General features: G+C 40.4%; 1 protein-coding gene across 6 annotated transcripts in view; it reads right to left on the bottom strand.

Annotated features, from left to right (window-relative positions):
* Window positions 1-21,681, bottom strand: part of RPS6KC1 (ribosomal protein S6 kinase C1) — a 92,117-nt gene that overhangs the window by 70,130 nt on the left and 306 nt on the right. For 5 of the 6 annotated variants that reach the window (XM_050709611.1, XM_050709612.1, XM_050709613.1 and 2 more), the window contains exons 2-5: window positions 15,088-15,123; window positions 10,502-10,622; window positions 3,714-3,829; window positions 1,400-1,493 (exon numbers count right to left, since the gene is read on the bottom strand). In XM_050709611.1, the coding sequence (XP_050565568.1) occupies window positions 1,400-1,493; window positions 3,714-3,829; window positions 10,502-10,622; window positions 15,088-15,123 (367 nt within the window). Of the gene's footprint in view, window positions 1-1,399; window positions 1,494-3,713; window positions 3,830-10,501; window positions 10,623-14,099; window positions 14,214-15,087; window positions 15,124-21,681 lie in introns of all 6 variants that reach the window. The other variant, XM_035557858.2, reaches the window with a different exon arrangement.

Here is a 21,681-nt window from a genome sequence, read left to right on the forward strand (position 1 = left end):
AAAAATCCATTAGGATGCGAAAGAATTTCTTAGAATTCACAAGGACCCCAAAGATAATTCAGGCATACAGAAATATCTAAAAGTTTGCATGGTTCTTGCAGGTGATTGTATGCAGAGACACTCAGGCTAGCTCAGACTCCCCAGGCAGGCAAGAAGAAGCCCTGACATGCTGTTTATTTGGGCTGAGTGACCTGACCCTATCTTACAGCTACACTTTTTAGCAAGAGTGAAGTGCCACTAAAATTATATCTGGTATCCAAGCCAGCATGTGTATCTCTACGATGTGCTAAGTAAATGCAATCTCAAGAAAAGGGACAAATCCTCCACTGGCTTAACACAACCAGAAAACAGTAACAAGCTAGAGGAAGGATTTCCAGTTTTCAGATGAACATAGCCCACACTGGTTCTAATACACAATGTCTCAGACTTCAAGAACAGGGAGTTCCTTACAGCAAAAGGAAAAAAAAAAAAAGAGGTGGCAGCTTTTGTAAGAGACTTAAACAACTTGCTTACCACCCCAAGCCCTGCAGTAGGTTTTAGCATTCTCCATTAACATATGTCAATCCAGAAGATATACTGAAATTTTTAAAATACAGTACTACATCTCTTCTGGATTCTTCTAAGCAGTGAAAGCCTAGTGATATCCAGAGCATGAATGGCTGAATGAGAACCCTCTCTAATGAATGCAGTAGTTAGTAAATCTTAGACCTAATTTTCACGCTCTGGGCAAATTCAGACTGTCATCTTTGCACTTATTGATCGATCTCATAATGACTTTAAAATTCCCTGCAAATTTTTACAGCTAGAGACTTGAGGCATGATTAGTCATGAATGCTACCAGACTGTTTATCCAACCTTTTGGAAGCAGGCAGGATCACACACATTTAAACAAAAGGATTCCTAGAATCACAGAAAGGCTTGGGTTGGAAGGGACCTTAAAGGTCACCTAGTTCCAAACTCCTGCCATGGACAGGGATGCCTCCTACTAGATCAGGTTGCCCAAAGCCTCATCCAACCTGACCTTGAACCCTTCCAGGGATGGGGCATCCACAGCTTCTCTGGGCAACCTGTTCCAGTGCCTCACCACCCTCTGAGTGAAGAATTTCTTCCAAATATCTAATCTAAATCTCCCGTCTTTTAGTTCTTTTTGAGCAACAGAGCACTTCCAAAATGGACTAGACAAATTCCCAGAAATTTTCCTGTTAGAAGCAAACTTCCAGCAGAGCAGACAGAACTCTGCTGAGCCCAGTTTCTCTTTTTTTCATCCCAGTTCTGGCATTTCTGTCACAACAGGCAAACAGAAATTAGACATCAGTGCTCCTACAGATATACATCCGTCATTTACGTGCTGCTTTAAAACAGATCATGGTATAAGGTTACACGACAGAAGAAAGCAAACCCTCAGAGCTGCAGTCAGACAGGTTGTCAGTCAGAGAGTCGGACGCAGGCTCTACAGGACCAATCAGTTCAGACCCATCATGAACCTCTCCACCCTAAAAAGAAAGAAGGAAAGGAATTATTGAGCTACTCTGCTCTATGGAACGTCTCACTATATGGCAGCGATACTTAAAACTAACTTTCCTAATCGGTATATGCTCCATTACTTTATAGTTAATGCATTTAATTAAACTATACATACCTGCACAATTAGCCTGGGGTTTAATCCCAGTGCTACTCTGCCCTATTTGACAACTACACAAAGAGCTGGTATAATTTCTCACAGATTTCAAGGAGTGAAACTAAGCCTGACCAAATCCTCGCAGCCAAACCCCATACATTTTCAGCCATAAAATTCACAATGCACTCCCTGTAAAGAACCAAAGCAAAACAAGGGCTTTTGTTCAGGCCGTGTTTGCTTGCCACTGACTATTTAGATATCAGAACAGTCAGCCTACTGCAGCTTCTGTGGTGAATAACAAGAGTCCTGAACCATACAGTCTGCAGCATGTCTGCCTGCAAAGCCCAGAGCTTTCATGGCGTGAACAGTGATGCTCCTGCTCTCTTGTGACTCAGTCTGTGCTCTTCCACGGTGTTCCCTAAGCCAACAGGTCCTTCGTGCAGGATCGTTGGTGGATTAGATCAATGGCCCACCCAGCATGGTGAGTTCAGTTATAGTCAAGAGAGGACAAACAAGGACGATAAGGCCAGGGCTGGCATATAAGGGTGATATTAGTCCCTCCCAAACCTGAAAGACTTTAGAGGTAAATAAAGTAAGAATAATTAATTTCAGAAGAAAACACCTGAATGTTCATTGTTGTTGTCATTGTTTTTTTAATTTCTGTTTCACTTCTCAGCAACACACCTTCCATGCAATTTCATTAGAAACTGCACCATTTCCAAGGCAGAGTTATAAACACGCATTTCTAATGAGTCTTGAACTAGCCCAGCACATTCTCTTGTTAGCTAGCCCATAGATACACACGGTATTCCCTTCAGCTGTCTCAGCTGTCTCTAAGACCTCATTGTCCAAGTCTACCTCTCCATGGCTATTCGCACAGAAATCTGAAACAGAACAAAACCACTCCTGAGCACAGCTGAAGGACACTGGCTGAGTTGGTGACTGATCAAAACCTAAGGCATTCTTACAGGAAAATGACACAACATCAGCTAGCACATGAGCTTAAGTTATTACACTTGCATAATTCCCCTCGTAGATATATTTGCTCCTGTAAAAATGAATGCCTTTCTAGGTTTGTTCATTGCCTTACAAAGCCAGAGAAGGTCCAGTGGAAGGCTAAAACTAATACTTTTATTAAGCAAAGGATGGCAAGTGAGCTCTGAACAAAGTACTCAAAAAGCACAAAACAGAAATATTTCCAAAGAACCAAAAAAGTGCACATGCAAACAAACTGAAGAGTAAAATATTCTACTTCGGTCTCCTACTCATTGTTGCTGCCAAAGCTTAATGAAAATTATCTTAAGCATTTTAAAGGGTTCTGCAATAACTGTATCATGAAAACAAGTGAGAATTTGTATGCTTTTCTGTAATTTTGCTTTCACATTTACCATTTAAATACACTAAACACATCAATACACTCGCATCCCAGTCTCAAACAGACGAGCACTTCCTTAATTTGAGGGAGTTATTATGGTGCTTACAAGTAAATTTATGCTTATGTTTGCAGAATGTCAGAGCACGCTAGCGACATACTGAAAATAAAGAGGTTTGAAGGAACTACTGAAAACAAACTCCTTCAGATGTAATGAAAAGGAAGTCTGGATCAACTTATTGTTCTAAACCATATTCTGGTGAACGGTTCTCACATCTCTGTACAAGCAGCACATTTGACAAGTCATATACCAAATTTGTTGTCATGGACCTCAGTCCCTAACAGGCCAAGAAAAGAGTCTACTCAGTCTTCAGTAGTTTGAAACTATAAACAACTGCATAAAATACAGAAATAGTAACAATATTTTTATTACTTCCCCAGAACATCTGTATTTCACATCACTGGTTTTGCTCATCATTCAGTAAGCAAATATTTCAAATCCCTTCACCCAAAGTTCCCACAAAACTTCCCAACTCATAGGTGTGATATGCCTCTTTTTTTTTTTAAGCTAGATTTCTCGAGTGAATGGAAAACTCCCAGTCACTTCACAAAGCGCATCAGATCAGCTTGTGGTAACTCTGTAGCTTATAAAGTAAAGCAGAATCAGCATTGTACTTTATTCACATCAATAAGAAGCAAATACTCCTACAAATACTAACAAACCTTAAAAAACTCTTCAAGCTGTTTGCTGTTATAGAGAGCAGGGATATTAGCAGAAAACTGCAGCAAATCTTCAGCACATTGCCTTCTTTCTTCAATCACGGTTTCATCAAATCGCCCTGAAACAGACACGTGGATTGACAGTTTTAGAAGTAACTAGCAATAATAACCACCAACGACGAATAAATAAATTAAAGAGACAAAAGCAACCTTCTGGAGACAATTCCCTGAGTCTATGAAAGTCATTCCAACGCTTCAGGAGAACATAGCAAATCTTCAAACTTCCTGTTCTCCATTATCCCTAGAGTACCGTCTTCTGCAATCCACTCAGATGATGAAAGCTGGCAGCTACGACAAGAATCTTTCACCCTCTCATCGTAAGAATATGTGAGGCAACACTCTTGATTAGCCAAGAGACACTAACGGATGTCCAGTGTTATCTAACAAGCAATGATACGTGCACAATTTGACAATACGCCAGTCAGTGTCAGCCTTGATTACGGCCCAAATCCTGTAAGGTGCTGAGCATTCTTCACGGATTCTCAAGAACAATGCACGACATGAGCAGAAAGTAGAAGTGTTGCTAAAAGCCCCCAAACAGATAATCAATCCCAAGGTGCCATTTACGGAGACAGGTCGCAGGGGAGACAGTGAAGCCACCAGGCACTGAAACTTCCCTCTGAAGTAGCTCCACGCAGACAGGGTCTCATCTCCCCCTGGATTCGGGAGGTAATCAGGGCTGGGAGGCAGCTCATTCACTGCAATGTATGGTCCTTTCCTTTTCCTTACCCAGCACCCAAGACATGCCAATTAGAAAATACATGTGTATTTAAAAAACAATCCCGCAGCTCACCTCAGAGAATTGCTTCTCAGGAGAAAGAACCCTTGCATTACTACCTTAAAACCACATTCTTCACAATTGCACACAACTTCTTTTAGCTTTTCATATCAACATCACTTTGTTGTTGAAACAGTTACGAGTTTACAAAAGGAAAAGGACAGAGGTTAACCATAATAATTGGAGGAGAATAGAACAGATAGTTGAAACAGCTATAAAGAGGGGAAAAAAAGGACTGGGAAGACAAGTTTAAGAAACTGTATTGTTGTAACAGCATGACCAGAAAAATAAGAATCACCTGTAACAGCACCGTGGCATTCACCTTTGAAGAGGACAAAAAGATACAATGAATACGGAAGCAAAAGTCATTTATACTCAGATCAAGCAAAAAAAAATAGTCCCAGAAGAAAGTATCAAAGCAGAAATTCTTCAAGTAAATAGCTCCTACCCATTTGGTAACAGAAAAAAAAAAGAAAAAAAAAGGAAAAAAAAAAGAAAAAACTAGAAAGACACATACATACTCAGAAGATCACAAACAAAGCTTTTTAAGGTTATTTTTCCATGAAATTAAAGGAAAGACATTGCTGGGCTAATTTTCAGCTGGATCAGCTCCGTGGTTTGTTCACCCTGGCCATTCAGCTGTACAAACCTTAGCAGACATACAAAAGAGTGGGCAACAAGCAAGCAGAAAGAAGGCAAAGGCAATGCTACCACACTCAGTGGCAATACTGAAATCTGGCTATATTAAACTGCTCATTTTGCTTCATGTATCTTCACAGCAACACTGCAGGCGCATTTTGGCCTTTGCTTCGTTGCAGGCAGAACAACACAGCATGAAGAAACAACTTTCCTCAATAAAGCACAACACAGATCAGTTAAATTCATCTACAAAATAACACCAGCACTGATGTAATGCAACAGAAAATCGATTACAAAGAAACAAGCAGCTAACAATGTCAGAAACTTACAAAATGAATGACTTGCACAGGTTGTATACAAGATATTGTTCCTGGCTTCCCAGGGATCTCTCCTCTCTCCCTCCTACTCCTTCACTGAAACCAATAACAAATTTTTCTTCTTCCTCATCTTCTGTTTCACATACTTTGCAGAAATATAATTATGTTTGCAGCCACCTTCCCTCTCAAATATAGCTGATGCTAGCCACATGAGCAAGACATTTGACTTTCTGACAGTAAGCTGAGCTAACACAAATAAGAAAAAAAATTAATGTTTGGACAGAGCCATTGAAATATTATTCACTGTCACATTTTCCATCTCATCATGATCCACTATGAGGACCACCAGTTACAGAACTACAGAACTTCACAGGAAGGGACAATGTTACTCAGCACTGGTTTGTTCACAGATCGTCATCTCTGCGGCAGTTTCATTCCCAGCCACCCCTGCCTAACTCCTTCCCATCTCCTTTTCTCCTACTCCCAAGCAATCTTCTGTTGCTCAACACTTGGATTAATCTCCCCCTTCTTGTCCAGATTTTCAAAGGTACTTAGAAACCCATCTGACTTGTTGAACATTTCAACCATGAAGTCTTCCCACATCTAAATCAATGTTACTTCCACTATTCTTTATATCTCTTAGGCAAATGAAAACTTCATTAGAGGGATCATGTCTTTACAGAGTTTTAGGAAATCTCAAGCACAACCTCAGCATACCAAAAATGCTGAACACAATTAGGCTATTGCTCCAGCAATGATCCATCTAGAATTTCTTACTCACACAGAAACCGAATGCAAATTCCCAGAAAGGGAATCCACCATTGTTTCTGGAGCAGATTTGTAGAACAAAACACCTAGCAAGGTTTGTGTTCCTGTTTCAGTTTCTCAAAAGACTTCCAGCTGCACACGACACCTCATTCTTAAATACGCTCCTTCATTTGGTATTTTCAAGCCCAAAAGGTCATTACCTGAGTTTACTATAACCCGAATGATCTTTCTGACTCACTGCTAACAAACATTATCAGTATTTGTGTTTTTTTTTTTCTTCTTTTTGTCAAATAAATTCAGAAAGGGGAGGAGTATTTTATTTATTTTAATATCCAAGCACTTCTGTGCAGTTGTTATACAAGAAACACTAAGTACAGACTTACCAGTATTTTGGTAAAATGCCATGTATACCCAAAATATGGACATACTTAAAGTTGCTAACAAAAAAAGTAGTTTGAAAATACTGAAGAAATTCTTTTGATGCATATTGGGGAATGAGAGTAATCCCTTCTCACAAATGGTTATCATAATAGCGTAACAATTCAGAGAAGTTTTAGCAGCCAGATCTGTTTGAGATTCCCATGCTCAAGGTCATTATGTCGCCTCCATAAGATGGGTGGAAAAGGTTCAAGAGAAGCACAGAAGAAGTAGAATTATTTGGTTTTCCCCACCCATAACAAGTTTCCTGCTTTGATGTAAGCAGCTCTATTATAACAGCACAAGAATACATGCATTTGCACGTTATAATCTTCAAGAGCTGTAGTGTAAAACATGCACGGCAACTCAGTTCTGCAGACGTGGCACATCCTTGGTTGTACCAAATATAGCAGCATAGCATATTCGTTTTCAAAATATTTCTCAGTTCTCCACACCATGTCCTGAAACTCTGAATGCTGCACTGGAGATTCTGCTCAGGTTTAACACTTCTAGTACAAGTTCAACTGTCAGAACTAATAGTGCTCGCTTGTATACTGTCCACAAAATGATATTTATACATTATTTAAAACATATGTACTTTAAAAAAAAAATAGAATTATGTTGACAGCAACTACTAGCAATGCTAATAAGTAACTAGTTTAAAAACAGGGACAACTTGAACATCACCACAGAAACACTGCAGAAATGCTTCGTTAAAGCACCCTGAAAAATAAAGATCTTAATAGAGGTAGACCTTGCAGCCCACCATTAACTGAGCAAAACTGAAAACTAGTTTGTCAAAAACTCAGAATCTACTAAATTTCCATTTTTCCTCTAGTACAAGAAATATTAGAACTTAAGATAAATGCTTTACATGAAAATAAAACAGCACCTATTATGTGTAGAAGTGAGATGTACAGATTAACAGGAACATTTTACTCTTTAAATAAAGATTATTTAAATAAACTCTTCCTAAATTAAATTTAAAATTGAATTTTTAAAATTTAAAATTTAAAAATTTAAAATCTTCTTAAATTGAAGAAGAGTCAGACATTTCTGTTCCTTTCCACTATATACATTTTTTTTTTTTTACATTACTTTCTTTTTCCGGTATTCTTCATTCAGAGGTAGTGAGGTGTTTAGTATGTTACTAATTTCAGTGAGCCTTTTGTCAGTAACTACATTGAATATTTCTGTAGATTTCCTTCTCTTACAACATACATTGTGGTCACTTCTGTTCATCCCATCCAAAAGAAGAACATCTTTTAAAGGGGATTTCACTCAATTTTTCCCTGGCTTACAGAGGTAGTACACTAACAGCTAGCAAGTTTACATTTCTGACAATTTAAAATTAATTAAGACATTAGAAGTGTGTACTCTCTTGAACCCCAGTTTTCTTATTTTTGCCCCTCTCTCTCGCTTATGACCAGCTACCATATCTTCTACTTGAAATTAAGTTACGCTTTGCAAATAAATATTGGCTTGTAAATAACTTGTCCAATGAGCACTCTTCTTTATAAAGCAGACAAAATCATCTCAAGATGAAATAATACGGTCTCTATTTAACCATTAGCGCACAAGTTCTGACTTAGCACTGAAACTTATTCCACTTCCAACTTCATAAATGAGCAAAAGTAGAACTTCACGATAGCTGGGTACAACGTAATTGATGTGGAAGACAATTTAATGTAAGAATTTTACACAGCTCTGCGCAGAGAACCACAAAGTCTACACCAGAGTTCAGCGTCCTTGCCTTCTCACACAACAAGAGGTTAAGTCTGAGCACCCCCCAAAGCTGACAGGGCAAATTGGACCTAGGTTATAAGCTAACTTCATGTTGACTATGTCAGTATATTCTTTAAAAGATCTCAATGCCATGCCTACATGCAGCAGTCATCAAGAATATAGTACCACTAAGTAGCAAAAACTAGAAGTCTGGCAGAATTCGAAATCCTGAAACTATGGGGAATATTGTGCTTTCCAGGCTGAGGTTTTGCTTCAATGGGATTTTCACACTGCTTCTCTAGCACTTGAGGCAAAGGAGGGCTGCCAGGAAACACCATTACAATGCCATAGCGCAGGACAGTGCCACAGTGCTGTCACACAAAACGGTGGGACAAAACAACCTCAGTTCGGGAACTTTGCAAACTGACAGGCTCGACTATCTCAAAGTAACAGAGACTTGTGGGCTTTTTGTTGTTTATTTGCTTTTTTGACATTTACTGAGAAAGTGTAAAAAAAAATAAAAACAAAAAACACGCAATACAAAAAGAACTGAAAATGAAGAAAAATATGGAAAAAAGCACTAAGGACAAAAAAGCATGTGTCAAATGCATGCAAAAAAATGTTAATATCAAAAAATGCAGAAACACACTAGATGCACACGAAAACATGCTACATCTGGAAAACTGGACAAAAACATGGACTATATTCATGCCAAAAATGCCAAATGCATGCTGGATGCTAAAACACAGTAACTCGTGAAATGGAAAAAACGTGCAAAAGCATGTGCTAGATACACGCCTAAAAACACTGCCCTTCGAAAATGTGGAAACATGCCACACATGCATGCTGGCTGCTTAAAAACCTGCTGGAGTGCCAAAAAACACACATCAGAGAAAAAAAAAAAAGAGCGCACCCAACTGAAAAATGCTATACATGCAAGAATACACAGAAAGACATGCTAGATAGATGCCAAAAATGTTAAATTGTACACAGGGAGAAAATGCGCAAAAAAAGTACTCTAGATGCATACGAAAAAAAATTTGAAAAACAAACACACAGATTAAATGCTGGGGGTGGGGGGGAGGGGAACATGAAAAACACCAAGAAAAGTACAAAATGCACACTGGATGAACAAAAAATGTTAAAAAACACACAACTCATTACACAAAAAAAAAAGCTTAAAAATCAGTGAAAGGCACATGCTTAAAACAAAAAATGACCTAAGGAAGGACACTGGAAACAAACAAAAACACACACAGACTTTGAGAAGATGTCGATTTCATGTTTGTAGGAAACCTTCTCAATGTATTTCAGAGCTCTGCATAGCTCAAGATGTTACTTATCCAGTAATACTAACATAAGGCCCAAAATGCAAACAATGTTACGTAAGTGATATTAAATTTTAATTTTCTTTTAAGCATTAACACTCAGGAGGTTTTTTAATATAGAGTCACACCACTTTGCTGAAAGTCCACCTTTATCTATTCATGACGACAAACTTCAGGATAAAATGAGAGAGTTTTTTGGCTAATTATTTTTCACCATATACTTCTCACGCAGAGTCACAATCATCTTATGTGTTGGTTTTGGTGAAATAACTAATGGCTATACGTAAAACCAATCTCAAAAGTGTAGCTAGACACAACTGATAATTATAATCTAATTTCTAAAATAAAAAACACTTTCTTCAACAACTACTTGGCACCTTACTATAACTCATCGATAAGTAGACAGCTTATATATGAAAATCTTTGTTCATTGTTCAAGCGTTGTTCACAAAGCTAATACAGACAATATATTCCTGAAAACAGGGAATGTATGTTTTACAGATACAGAACATATACGTCAATAAATGTTTGAGCTTACATCTCTAACATGGAAGCAGCAAGAACGTCCTGTTAAACGATTAATAAAAACATCAAGCTGTGACACCAGCATACCTACTGGTAAGACATTCACAACAAGGCAAAAAGTTGAGCACTAAAAGCACATCGAAAATATTTCTCCATGCAGCCGCAAAACAGGATGTACTTATGGATATTGAGTTATCAACGAATTTCAGCAATTCAGGAGGAAACCATGCTTACCAAACACTATGGCTTTGGCAAAAGGTGGAAAGAGTTCTGTGTGTCTGCATAGGTTTTTATGAATTTGCCAGAGTTCTTTGTGCAGTTTCTTAAAGTCACTGTATCTCTTCCAAACGACTATCTGAAGCAGAGAAAGAGGGGGGGAGTATTAGTGATGGTCATCACAACTACGTTCACATACGTTCATTGTTCACGTCACAAATATGTTGTTAAGCAAATCAGACTGCTATCTTCATAGTTTATATGTTCGACAAAAATATACAATCTAAAATGCCAAGTGTAACAACCATAAAAAAAAATTACATTGGTTCATTATCTGTCCCCAACCCTCATTTTGTCTAACAAGACTACAGTGTACAGACGAAATATTAAGTAAAAGCTGAATGAAGGAAATACAGAGGGCAAAAGCAGCCTTGTTTCATCCACAATGCAATCCAGAGCTACACAGGGAACCAGTAAGAGAGGAGGAAAGGAGCCGAATAGGAGCATTTCACTATCCAACACTCAACAACATGCTGTGCTTGGCGCAGCTGCAGGTACTGGGGAGAGACACAACAGCAAAAGAGAAAAAGAGGAAAGAGAAATCAGTACAGGTAAAGGATTCTTATGGAGTCTTATGGACAGAGGAATTCTTACAGGCAGAGCATGAAGCACCTAGAACTGCAAATTAGCTCATAATCTATGTGCCCATGTAAACTGCTGATCATGTGCAAATGCAAGCCCCCATGTAAAATTGTTTATTAATAATAATTCTCATCAAAAATTGAATATGTTCCCTTTTGTAATCTAGACAAAATCTCTGACTTCAGAAATGCAAGGAGAGCATTCATTACACCAGATTTTGCTAATTTATCCTTTTCAGAAAGAAGTAGTCATCTCCCAGGCAGGTTCCTCCCAGTCAGGTATCTACCTTATCCTTCTTCCATCCCATTCTCTGTATCCTTCCATTCAAGGAAGGAGAACCCAGCAGGAAAATCAGGCCAGGAAAAGAACTGAGCAGCAAAATTTACACTTGATTGCTAACAGGTTTGCTATCAGGATGAGAAAAAAAAAAAAAAAAAGAAAATACAAAGGCATTTTATATTGTGGCTTTGTTGTTGGTTAGACCCACTGAGCCATCATAACGCTCAACACTAATGTACAGTGATTAGTGTAGAAAGGGAAAAAAAAGGATTTTAATGAATTCAAAAGTTGATTCCATCAGTCAAATGTCTCAACTACGTTAATACAACTAAATACTATTTAAAATATTCCAAATATTTCACTGAATGATTTAACCAGTTGCATTCTCATGAGCAATCATAATTGTAGAACTACTTTTTTCAAGGAAATCAGACTTAGAGATAAGCAAAAGGTTTCATTTTAGAGTACTATTTTTTTGGTTGGATGGTTTTGTTAGCACTTTGGTCAGAAGCCTTCCAGTTGTCAGTGGATGCAAGTCCTATCTACAGAAGGATGCAAGTATAAGGTAACAGGACTGTCAGAGAGGATATTGAAAGCTTTAATATGGCAACACTCCACCCAACTTATCAACTCTGCTATGCAGAAAGCAGCAGTCCTGACTCAGCCCCACCTACCGTGCACAAGCATCCAGGACTGGTTACAGCTAGTATTTGATGGAGTTCCACAGGCACGGTAGGAAAAACCAGAATCTCTCAAAAAGGCCAACTAGTGATTTTGATTTCAGAAACAATAATTTTCCAATACTGTACTTTCATCTATGCCAATATCCAGAAAATGATGATTAGTACTTCTTAAACAGCGTGCATATAAAACATAAAATTGCATTAGAGAGCAAAGTCTCAAAACATCAAGTTACTGTATTGTCAGTACTCAGAGACAATGTGAAAAGCTGACAAAAAATAAGAGCATGAGATTCTGTTCCACTAAAAAGTATTATTTGTCTGCTGCTGCAAGCGATCTCTCAGTAGCCAAGAGGAGAAAACATACCCACAAACAGCTTACAAAGCAAAGGAATGAAGGTCATCCTGAAACCTTTCACAAGCTCATGGAGATCATGCCTTTGCACGCATGCAGCTGAGCAAAGATAGCAAAGCTCCCACTCTAACATACTCATTAGAAGTCAGATTTGGAGGAAGGACACATTATACTTCCAGGCCCAACAAAGCACAGCAAGTATATCATAAAACACATGCTGGAATTGCAGCGCAATAAGGTGCTTGTCATAGCTAGAGCCAGTAGATCTCTCTTAACTCATCCAATTCCCGTGTTCCACAACGAACAACCCTTTCTCCTCTGTGAATGAGTATAGGGGAGGGAGGGGAAAAAAGAAAAAAACCACAATTGTCCTGGCTACAATTGCCTCGCATGCCACGTTGCCACCATCAACGCTCAGAAGCAAGGAAATTGAAATGAAGGCCACTAGCCTTTTGGTATCTATTAACTCCTCCACACACAACTTCACGTTAACTTCATCCTTTTGAGAAGAAAGCCCTTACAAGGTTATCTTCCTTCCTGTCCCAGCAAGAACAGTTGGGGGTATCTTGAATTGTAATTGGCTGTAGCGGGAGAGATCGTGTATTAAAGGATTGTACTCTGAAGTGCAGTTAACAGACGTGACAGAAAACTGGTGAGTAGAACTGAGGTTACAGTACACAGCCTTACGTATAGTTGCACATCTGCAACGCGTGTAGTAGCATCGCAGCAGTGCCATTAAATTGGCCTCTGCGCGAGCAGGCAGGCACAGCCACGTGGTTCTGTACAGCTAGGGGAAAGGGTTGCACGAAACAGATTGTAAAGCAAGAGGGTTGGTGTACGTACAAAATTTTGTCTGTTGAATTTCTAATTGAGCAGTTTTGGAAAACTGAAGTCAATTTATTTTCTTGGGAGCAGATTAGGAGCATACTCTTTTTCTCTCAAAGACTGCCCACAATTCTTTTGCTGTCATAGGAAGCAAGTGTAACAGAAAAGCTCCCAATGTATGTTGTTTTCTTATTATAATTCATCCTTACAGCAACTACTGCCTGGGGTATTGCTGTTCAGATGATTGCTTATAACAGAATCACAACACCACAGCTACCATGCTATCGCATGCAAGTAATTAATTTGAATGCAGTGAAGTGTGGAAAAAGGACATTCATCAACAAGTTCATGGCACATTTACCTCTCCTTGCTGACTAGAGTATGTGGAATCCTGCAAGGCATCCTACATCTACACCTACAAACTAAAGCAAGGACTAAAGGACTAAACTTCTGCTATTTTTTCAAAACTAATTAATATATATTCATGCAATACACTGGCTGAAAGGCACAATATATTTTTTCTGAGGAACGGCTCATCAACGGCTGCTATAAAGTGTTTTTCCCACAAACGAAGATTAAGGTAATGGCAGAGTGTGTTCATGGGTGGGCTCAGTCCAGGAGTCTCCCTGGAAAAGGTGAACACCAAGCTACAAGCTACAATAATGCAGGTCTAAAACTAGGTCCGTGATTATGTCTGATTCGGATAAACTACTTTAATCTCCTATAGATTAAAAAAAAAAAGTGGCAAAAGCACGAATGTTCATGCTTGTCTGATCCTCAAGATTTCAAAGAAGGATGCAACAAAGGGGTATTAGGTGTAGTAGGCAATTCTCACCTCTGCCAAGCCACTAATCAGTAACTCATGTTTGACCATACAGAGATGCAATGAATTCACTTATGGGCTCTTCTTTCATCAACTATCCAGGTTCTCCTCAACTGTGGTACGAGACTGCACCAGAAATTCAACATATGCATATGTTACTCAATGTCTGAAAAGCCAAAAGGTTGTGCTTTTGAAGGAAGATAACGCATGTACATAGTATAATATAGTATGAACAATGTCAAGTCATTAGTCCAGAAGAAATCAAGCGGAAAAAAAATAGATTTTTAATCTGAAAACAACCAAGAAAGAAAAGCATGATGCATTTTTTGTCTCAATAAAATGGTTTCTAACAGTCTTTTGAGGCTTTAAAGAGGCACAAGAATAGCAGACCCTTATTCAGAGCCTTTTTGGAAGAGGCAAAGAGCAAGCAATTCAAAAGTTTTATCAAAGTACATCATGGGAAAATACTTAAGGAGCCTCAGAGAGGCAGGATTAATATACGACTTGCAGTCTAACCTCTCTCAACTACTCCTATGCTCCTCCATTTTCCCTGCTCACTAATAGACAGTAATGATGTAGGCTTTTCCGTGAAGTATTGGTTAAAGAGGAGAATAACACCTACAGCTGAGACCTAAGACTTGGATTGCGGACGGATCTCTAATTGTACTGGTAGGAGTTAAGTAGCCATCAATTTGCCAATTCCAGCCCTGAGAAAAGAGCTTGCAAAGTTTTCAAAGCCATTTTGTCATCAAAAGACACTTTACTCCCTAAGACTTTGTTTCAAGTCTGGATTCATCACTAAGGGCAGAATTGCAACATGTTACACTCACTACTGTTTTCGACTATGAAAGCAAAAGACAGATGGAAACATACAAAAAAAAAAAAAAGTATGCTCAATTAGGATGACAAAATACACAGAAATTGCTAAATTGCATCAAAGATACTTCAAAAGGCATAACGCAATACACAAACAGACATTTGCACAAGTTTAAACTGTTACCTCCTGGACATCCTCTGGATTTTTTCTTGAAACAATCTGAAAGGCAAAACAAAAACTGTTCAGTGCTTGGATTCACTATTCCAAACTGATTCACGCAATAATTTGTTGCTGAGGAGAAAAATCTGGAAGAAGGCAAACAGTTGCATATTCCTCCTTGCACTCAAAAGTGTTTTCATTTAGTTTCAGAGAAGTTTAATATCCAAATACAACAGTGTAAGGAGTTTCAGCAGCAGAGACAGTTGCTGTTACCAGAAATACAGATGCACGTGCTAGGCAAAATGGCACAGAAGGCATCCCACAGAACAAAGCCACACAGCACACACCCCCATCATCTTCCCAGTCTTTTCCTGTTAATTCATATTGGGGTCACATTACTCCCAATAAGCAGAATTAATCAAGGCTATTCCTGGCTTAATACACATTATGCACAGCCTCGTTGTGAGGTGTAAGGCTTTGAATTTATTAAGACAGGATTTTCACTTTACTTACAGCCATCGACGTGCGCACGCGACGGACTCTGTCCTTGTGTGTTTGTTTCTACTTAAACACTCTCTGCCTAATTAATTATAAATGACTTTGTCTGGAGGAAAATTGCAGCGAAAACAAGGCTTGGCTACACACCGTAAAAAAAAAAAAAAAAATGTATTTTGTCAGGATTATTTTTTTCTTTAAATAAATATCGATCGCAAAAGCCTTTGTAATCCAAGTTCTGTATTGGGTTTATAAACAGCAATAAGAGCGTATCCGCACAATCAATCACAACCAGGCATCTTTAATTCATAACTGCAATTATCTTGTGTAAGTCAGTACATCCTTCACTATAATTCTACCAAAGCTGTTTAACAAAATAATTAGGCTACTGTTAGCTAAATAGGGCACTCTCATTCCAAACTAAGACTATCCACACACTCACACCCCACAAAACGATTAGTATTGTGAATGGGTGACACAGATAGGCAAGTGCAAGGAGTTTGCACGACTCGCACCCCACAGGCTAAAATCCCAACCCACTGGACTGCAAGCATCACTCAAGCTCTTGGTCCAAGAGGGAAGTCAATGAACCTACACCCACTCCTCGCTAAGTGACAACAACATACTGTTCACTCCCCCTCTTCCATTTTTCAAGAATCCTTGCTGAAGCCTCACAGATTGCATAAGACCAGCTTACTATGCAGACCATTGTAAGCTTTCACACATTTCAGAGGAAACAAGACAGAAAAGAGAAGGTCCCAAAAGACCTAAGGCTTTTTCCTTCACAATTCTAATTTTTTTTTCCCCCACATTGCACAGTAAGACCTCTTCTTATAGCACGGCCTACAATGTCAAAACCTCCCTCAACTTTTCCTCACTGAGGAAATCTGTGAGTAACCTCACGTTTGGCAGCTTTATCGAATGTTAACCTTGGGGCTGTTGCTCCCTCACTCACTACCAGACAGTTCACGTGTACGCTTTGTGAAATATTTCGACCCTTCTTTTCCAATCGCTGGTGTATTCGATGTAACAAACCTGTAGAGCTGGAGAAAGAAGGTAGCACAGGCATGGCTACACATCACAAAAGAACACCAAAGGGCACACACCAACTGTTTTGTTTTGCAGTTCACCTTTAGTTAAAGCCTTACAACAGTTCTGGCAGCTAGGTAAGTTACCAGATGGGCAGAAGGAGACCCAGAGAGATGAGTAATTACCCAGCCAGTTAGTAAGAATCTGGAATAAAACCCAGAGGCCCTGTTTCACACTTGTTCTAATGTTACATTGCCTTCTATATCTACCAGCCATGCCAACTTTAAGTCAGTATGTAATAATTTATGTGTTGTCCTACTTTGTTCTTCATATCCTTTTCTGAAGGTCAACCCCAAAAGAGGTCTTCCCCTTCAATCCAACCTATAACCAACCTAAAGACTTGGCAAACATCTTACTATGCCCCAGATTTTCAGCGTATTTTTTCAGTCCTCCCAAAAGGATCAATGCAATCAGCTCCTGCGAATCTCTACTGCAAGCAACTTTCATCTATTTAAAAAATATCATTAGGATACCTACCAATGAGCTGAGCAATGCATAACTACTGCATTATGATGTGAAAACAGAGATCCTACAAGGATCTCATACCCCACCACTGAGCAAAGTATTTCAGATTATCCTATTCCTGCAGATAGCCAAATGTAACTCATTAGAATTTTAATTATCATTAATAATTGTAATCCTCCAAATTATCTGAACTTCTATTAGTAGTTTACATTCTCAGATATCATTCAAACAATACTCTTGGCATCAGGACTTGCTGATTTCTCTTTCTGTTTTTTAGCCTTTGGGAATGGGTATAAAAAGGCCAATTTTCATTTAATCTTGTCTACACTCCAAGTATTTCACTGTTTACAAGTAAATAAAATACATATTCTCTGTAAATACTCATGCACAGTCAGTTTCTGCAGAATACATGCCTTGCAAAAACCACAGAACAGATTGACTTTTTTTTTTTATTAAAGTAGACTCCTAAACAAAAAGCTTTCAGAAAAATCTGCAATAAGGATAGACCTTAGCACTCAGAAGGGACTGCACGGGTAGCCGTGACCAGTATCCCCTGCTCCTAACGCAGGATAACATGGTTAGCATAACCAGTGCCATTTTGTAAAGTAAATGGCCATTATCTGTAGGGAAGCCGGTCATGTATCAGTCCCCCTTTCCTGCTCCTCACCAGCCTTGAAGGTCCTGCGTGATTAGAACAAACATCGAGGAACCTTAAGCTACACTGGTCATAAAACCCTGTGAAATAATAAAGCTCACAATTATAATTACAACTTAGTAGCATCCTTCTGCCAAGGATCCCTAAGGAACCTCTCTGTCCCCATAGCATTGGTGACTGTGCCCATCACTTAGGATACACTAAACAAGTGGTTTTCTCTTTCATAATTAACCCATCCTAACATTGGAACAGAAAGCTCCTTTAACTTAATGCAGTTTCACAAAGTATCCAATTGCATGCCCCTGAAAGGACCAGAAATCTCCACTAACACATGCTGAGTACCTAGGCCTCCGTCCGAAGGGTATTCAGTGCAAGGGGAAGATCCACCTCACTTTTTTTCCTGGCGATCCCCCAAAGTCGCTGCGCATCAGTTCAGCCAACGCAGCTGTAGCGCTGTGATACCGACCGTGGAGCCAGATTGCGGCAGGAACAGGAGGGAGGAACAGGAGGGGAGGAAAGGGGAGGGCAGCAGATATGTTCATTGAATTATTTGTGAATCATTCTGTTCAGTTTCTAACACTCCAAATCCTCACTCCAAGTACTACATAACGGATTACCAGATAGAGCCCTACTGAGACAAAAGCTATTCATACTTCTACATTTGTGAACCCAACACATGCTCTGCCGCATAAAAGAGAGATTTTTGCACTTTGAGGACTTCAGACATCCAAACACACTGAAGAACTAATGATCTCTGGTTAACTTGGTTTAATTTGGACAGTTCACAAACCCATCAGGCCCTTGCTCTGTAGAAAACCCCTCACAGTCAGCACACTCCCCAGTTCTGAACTGCGCGGCCTGGTACGGTACACGCAGCCACATGTTGCGTGCCACAACTTGCTCCTGAACAGTTCTACAGATACCAAAGTATCTGTAGAGCATCTTAACTATCTTCAGCCAATAAGAACAAGGTCATTAGAGTAAAATAAGCAGAAGTCTCGGCTCATTCCTATTACTCCCTATTGCACTGACAGAATCCAACATTAAAAAAGAAACAAAACACACACTCAGCCCATCGTGACCTTCTGCAGAAGCACCTGAAGGCACTGTTTCTCTTGTCTTTACCTCAGGAAAACCTTTTCAATATTGGAATTAGAGCAGTTCAGTTGGAAGGGACCTTCAAAGACCATCAAGTCCAAGTGCCTGGCCACCTCAGGGCTGCCCAAAAGTTGAAGCATGTTACTGAGGGCGCTGCCCCACTGCCTCTTGAACACTGACAGGCGTGGGGCATCAACCACCTCTCTAGGAAGCCTGTCCCAGCGTCTGACCACCCTGAGGGTAAATAAATGTTTCCTCATGCCCAGTCTGACCCGCCCCAACCCAGCTCCGTGCCGTTCCCATGCATCCTGCCATCAGTTCCCAGGAGCAGAGCCCAGCACCTCCCTGCCAGACGCAGCCCCAGTCACTACAACCCTCGGAGCTCTACCGTCAAGCCAGTTCATCGCCCAGCCAAGTCTGAACACGTTTCTCTCTGTCAGTTTGACTGGCAGCTCTGTGGTTTCCTGAGCCTTCTCTCATGCCCAGTTTGCAGACGGGTGTAGTGCTGGCTGCTGCTAGTCAGCAGGGACCTCCCCAGGCTGCCCCGACCTTTGGTAAATTGTGGAGGGGGCTCCAGCTGTAACATTCACCAACTCCTGCAGGTCTCTGGGGGTGAATCCTGTCAGCCCCAAGGATTTATGAACATTCATACAACTGGCCCCTTACAATTTCTGTGACCACAAATGGAAAGTCATTGCAACCCAAGTCATGGATTGTCAATGCTGAGGACCAGGCAATCCAAGATCTATTATTAATATTAAAAACTGAGGCAAAAAAGGCATTAAATGCCTCCACCTTTTCCTCACTCCTATTTGCTAGGTGACCATCTTCGCCAAGTATCAGTCCAATGTTTTCCTTTGGCCTTCTCTTGCTGTTGACATATATAAAAAGGCCTTCTTTGTTGTCTGACACTACAGCGGCCACTACCAGCTTTTCTTGCTTTCTGCCTACAGATACGAACTGCAGCTCTGTACTCTCCCTGTGAAGCCAGACCTTGCTTCCAGAGATCATCTATTTTCTTTTTCTGTCCTAGTTTCCTGTTCAGCCAAGCCGATCTTCTGTCCCACTCGCTTGACCTGTGACACAATGGGATTGTAGAAGGTGGTTCTTGAAAAGCAAGGAGCTCTCATGGACCCCTAAACCCTCTAAAGCTGATTCCCTGGGAACACTGCTAGCTCCCTGAATACCTTAAAGTTTGCTCTCTTAAAATCCAGGGTGGCAAATCTGCTGACCTTTTTTTCTTATTACACCAAAAATTTTGAACTCAACGATTTCACAATCAGCATGGTCAAAAGAGCTCCCTAACATCACCTCTCCCACAAGGCCTTCCTTATTCTCAAAAAACAGATCTAAGAGGGCACCTTTCCTAGTTGGCTTGCTCAGTACTTGTGACAGGACATTGCTGTCAACATGCTTTAGGAATTCCCCAGACTTGCATGTCACAGCAGTACAATATTCCCAATTTGTGTCTGGGAAGTTGAAAACTCCCTGGGAAGTTGAAAACTCCCATAAGGACAAGGTAACCGATCCCAAGATTTCCCCTAATTGCCTATAGAACAGCTCATCCATGCTATCATCTGGAGTGGGCAGTTGATAGCAGTCACCCACGACATCTGCTTTGCTTTCCATCCCCTTAATCCTCATCAAGAGGCTCTCTACTGCATCATCCCTAACTGCAAGTGCTGAACAGTCTAATCTCTCCCTTTTAGATTAAAATCTCCCAGGGAAAAATAACCTTTTTCTAGCTCTTAACAAAAACTACATTTCATTTGACTAAAAAGAATGTTTGAAACGTGCCATATTTGTGTTTGGTGGGCTTGTAAATGTTCGGGGAAAAAAAAAAGGTAAAAACAAATGGATTTTTAATTTCACAAAGTGAAAAATTGAGTTAAGGGAAGGGATACATATGAACACACTGATCTCGCAGGCAGAACATCTGCAGCTGCAGTAACTTTGGGATCACAGGTCATTCAAACAAAGCCTTTCTGATGCTCTCAGTATATCCCACCAAATCTGCGACCTGAACTCCCACTTCTCTTGCAGCTATCCCAGAGTATTCACTTACTCCCCCTCCCTTTCTGGCTTAAGTAGGGAAATGGAGGAGAAAAGAAGGCAAGAAGCTTCCCCAGAGGAACAGAAAGAGCCTTTGGCAGAACGAGCACCAAGCCAGCTCTCTCAAAATCTGGTTATTTGCTTCAGCTTTCCTTCTTCTCCCACAAGGCCTCTCTCATTCCCCCGTACCCTCTTCTACCCAAACAGGGCCAAAGACCAGAGACCAGACACCCGCAGCCCTGCAGACGGGGCTGTCCCGATATCCCTCGGGTCAAACAGCTGTGCCCAGTGTGGGCGCGCTGGGTGCACATCCGCTGCTCACTGATTTCTCCTCGAGAGCTGACAGCGAGGCAGAGCCATTCAGCTGCCACCTCTCCAAGGAGATCTTGGGGAGAAGAAGGAAAAAAAAAAAAAAGGAAGAAAGAAGAAAAGAGACGCTTCTTTTTAAGCTATCCATGCGCGCCCTGCAACGAACAGGAAAGGAAATGAACTCCAAGGCGTGTTTGGGGGGACGACAAGCCATGTGAGGCCGCTGGCAGAGGCTGATGAAGCCCAGCTAAGCGACGCCTCCCATTTCGCTCCCTCCTGCCTCCCCCCGAGGGGGATTTTCCACCACACCTTGCCCAGCCCGAGGCCCGCAGGGACCTGCCAGCAGCCCTGCCAAGCGCTCCAATCCGCACGCAACCGCAGATTTAATAGTTAAAAAAAAAAAAAAAAAGAAGAAGAAGAAGAAGAAGAAGAAGAAGAAGGAACGCCCAAGGAAG

Source organism: Cygnus atratus, chromosome 3, assembly GCF_013377495.2.
Source record: "Cygnus atratus isolate AKBS03 ecotype Queensland, Australia chromosome 3, CAtr_DNAZoo_HiC_assembly, whole genome shotgun sequence".
NCBI classification, from domain to species: domain Eukaryota; kingdom Metazoa; phylum Chordata; class Aves; order Anseriformes; family Anatidae; genus Cygnus; species Cygnus atratus.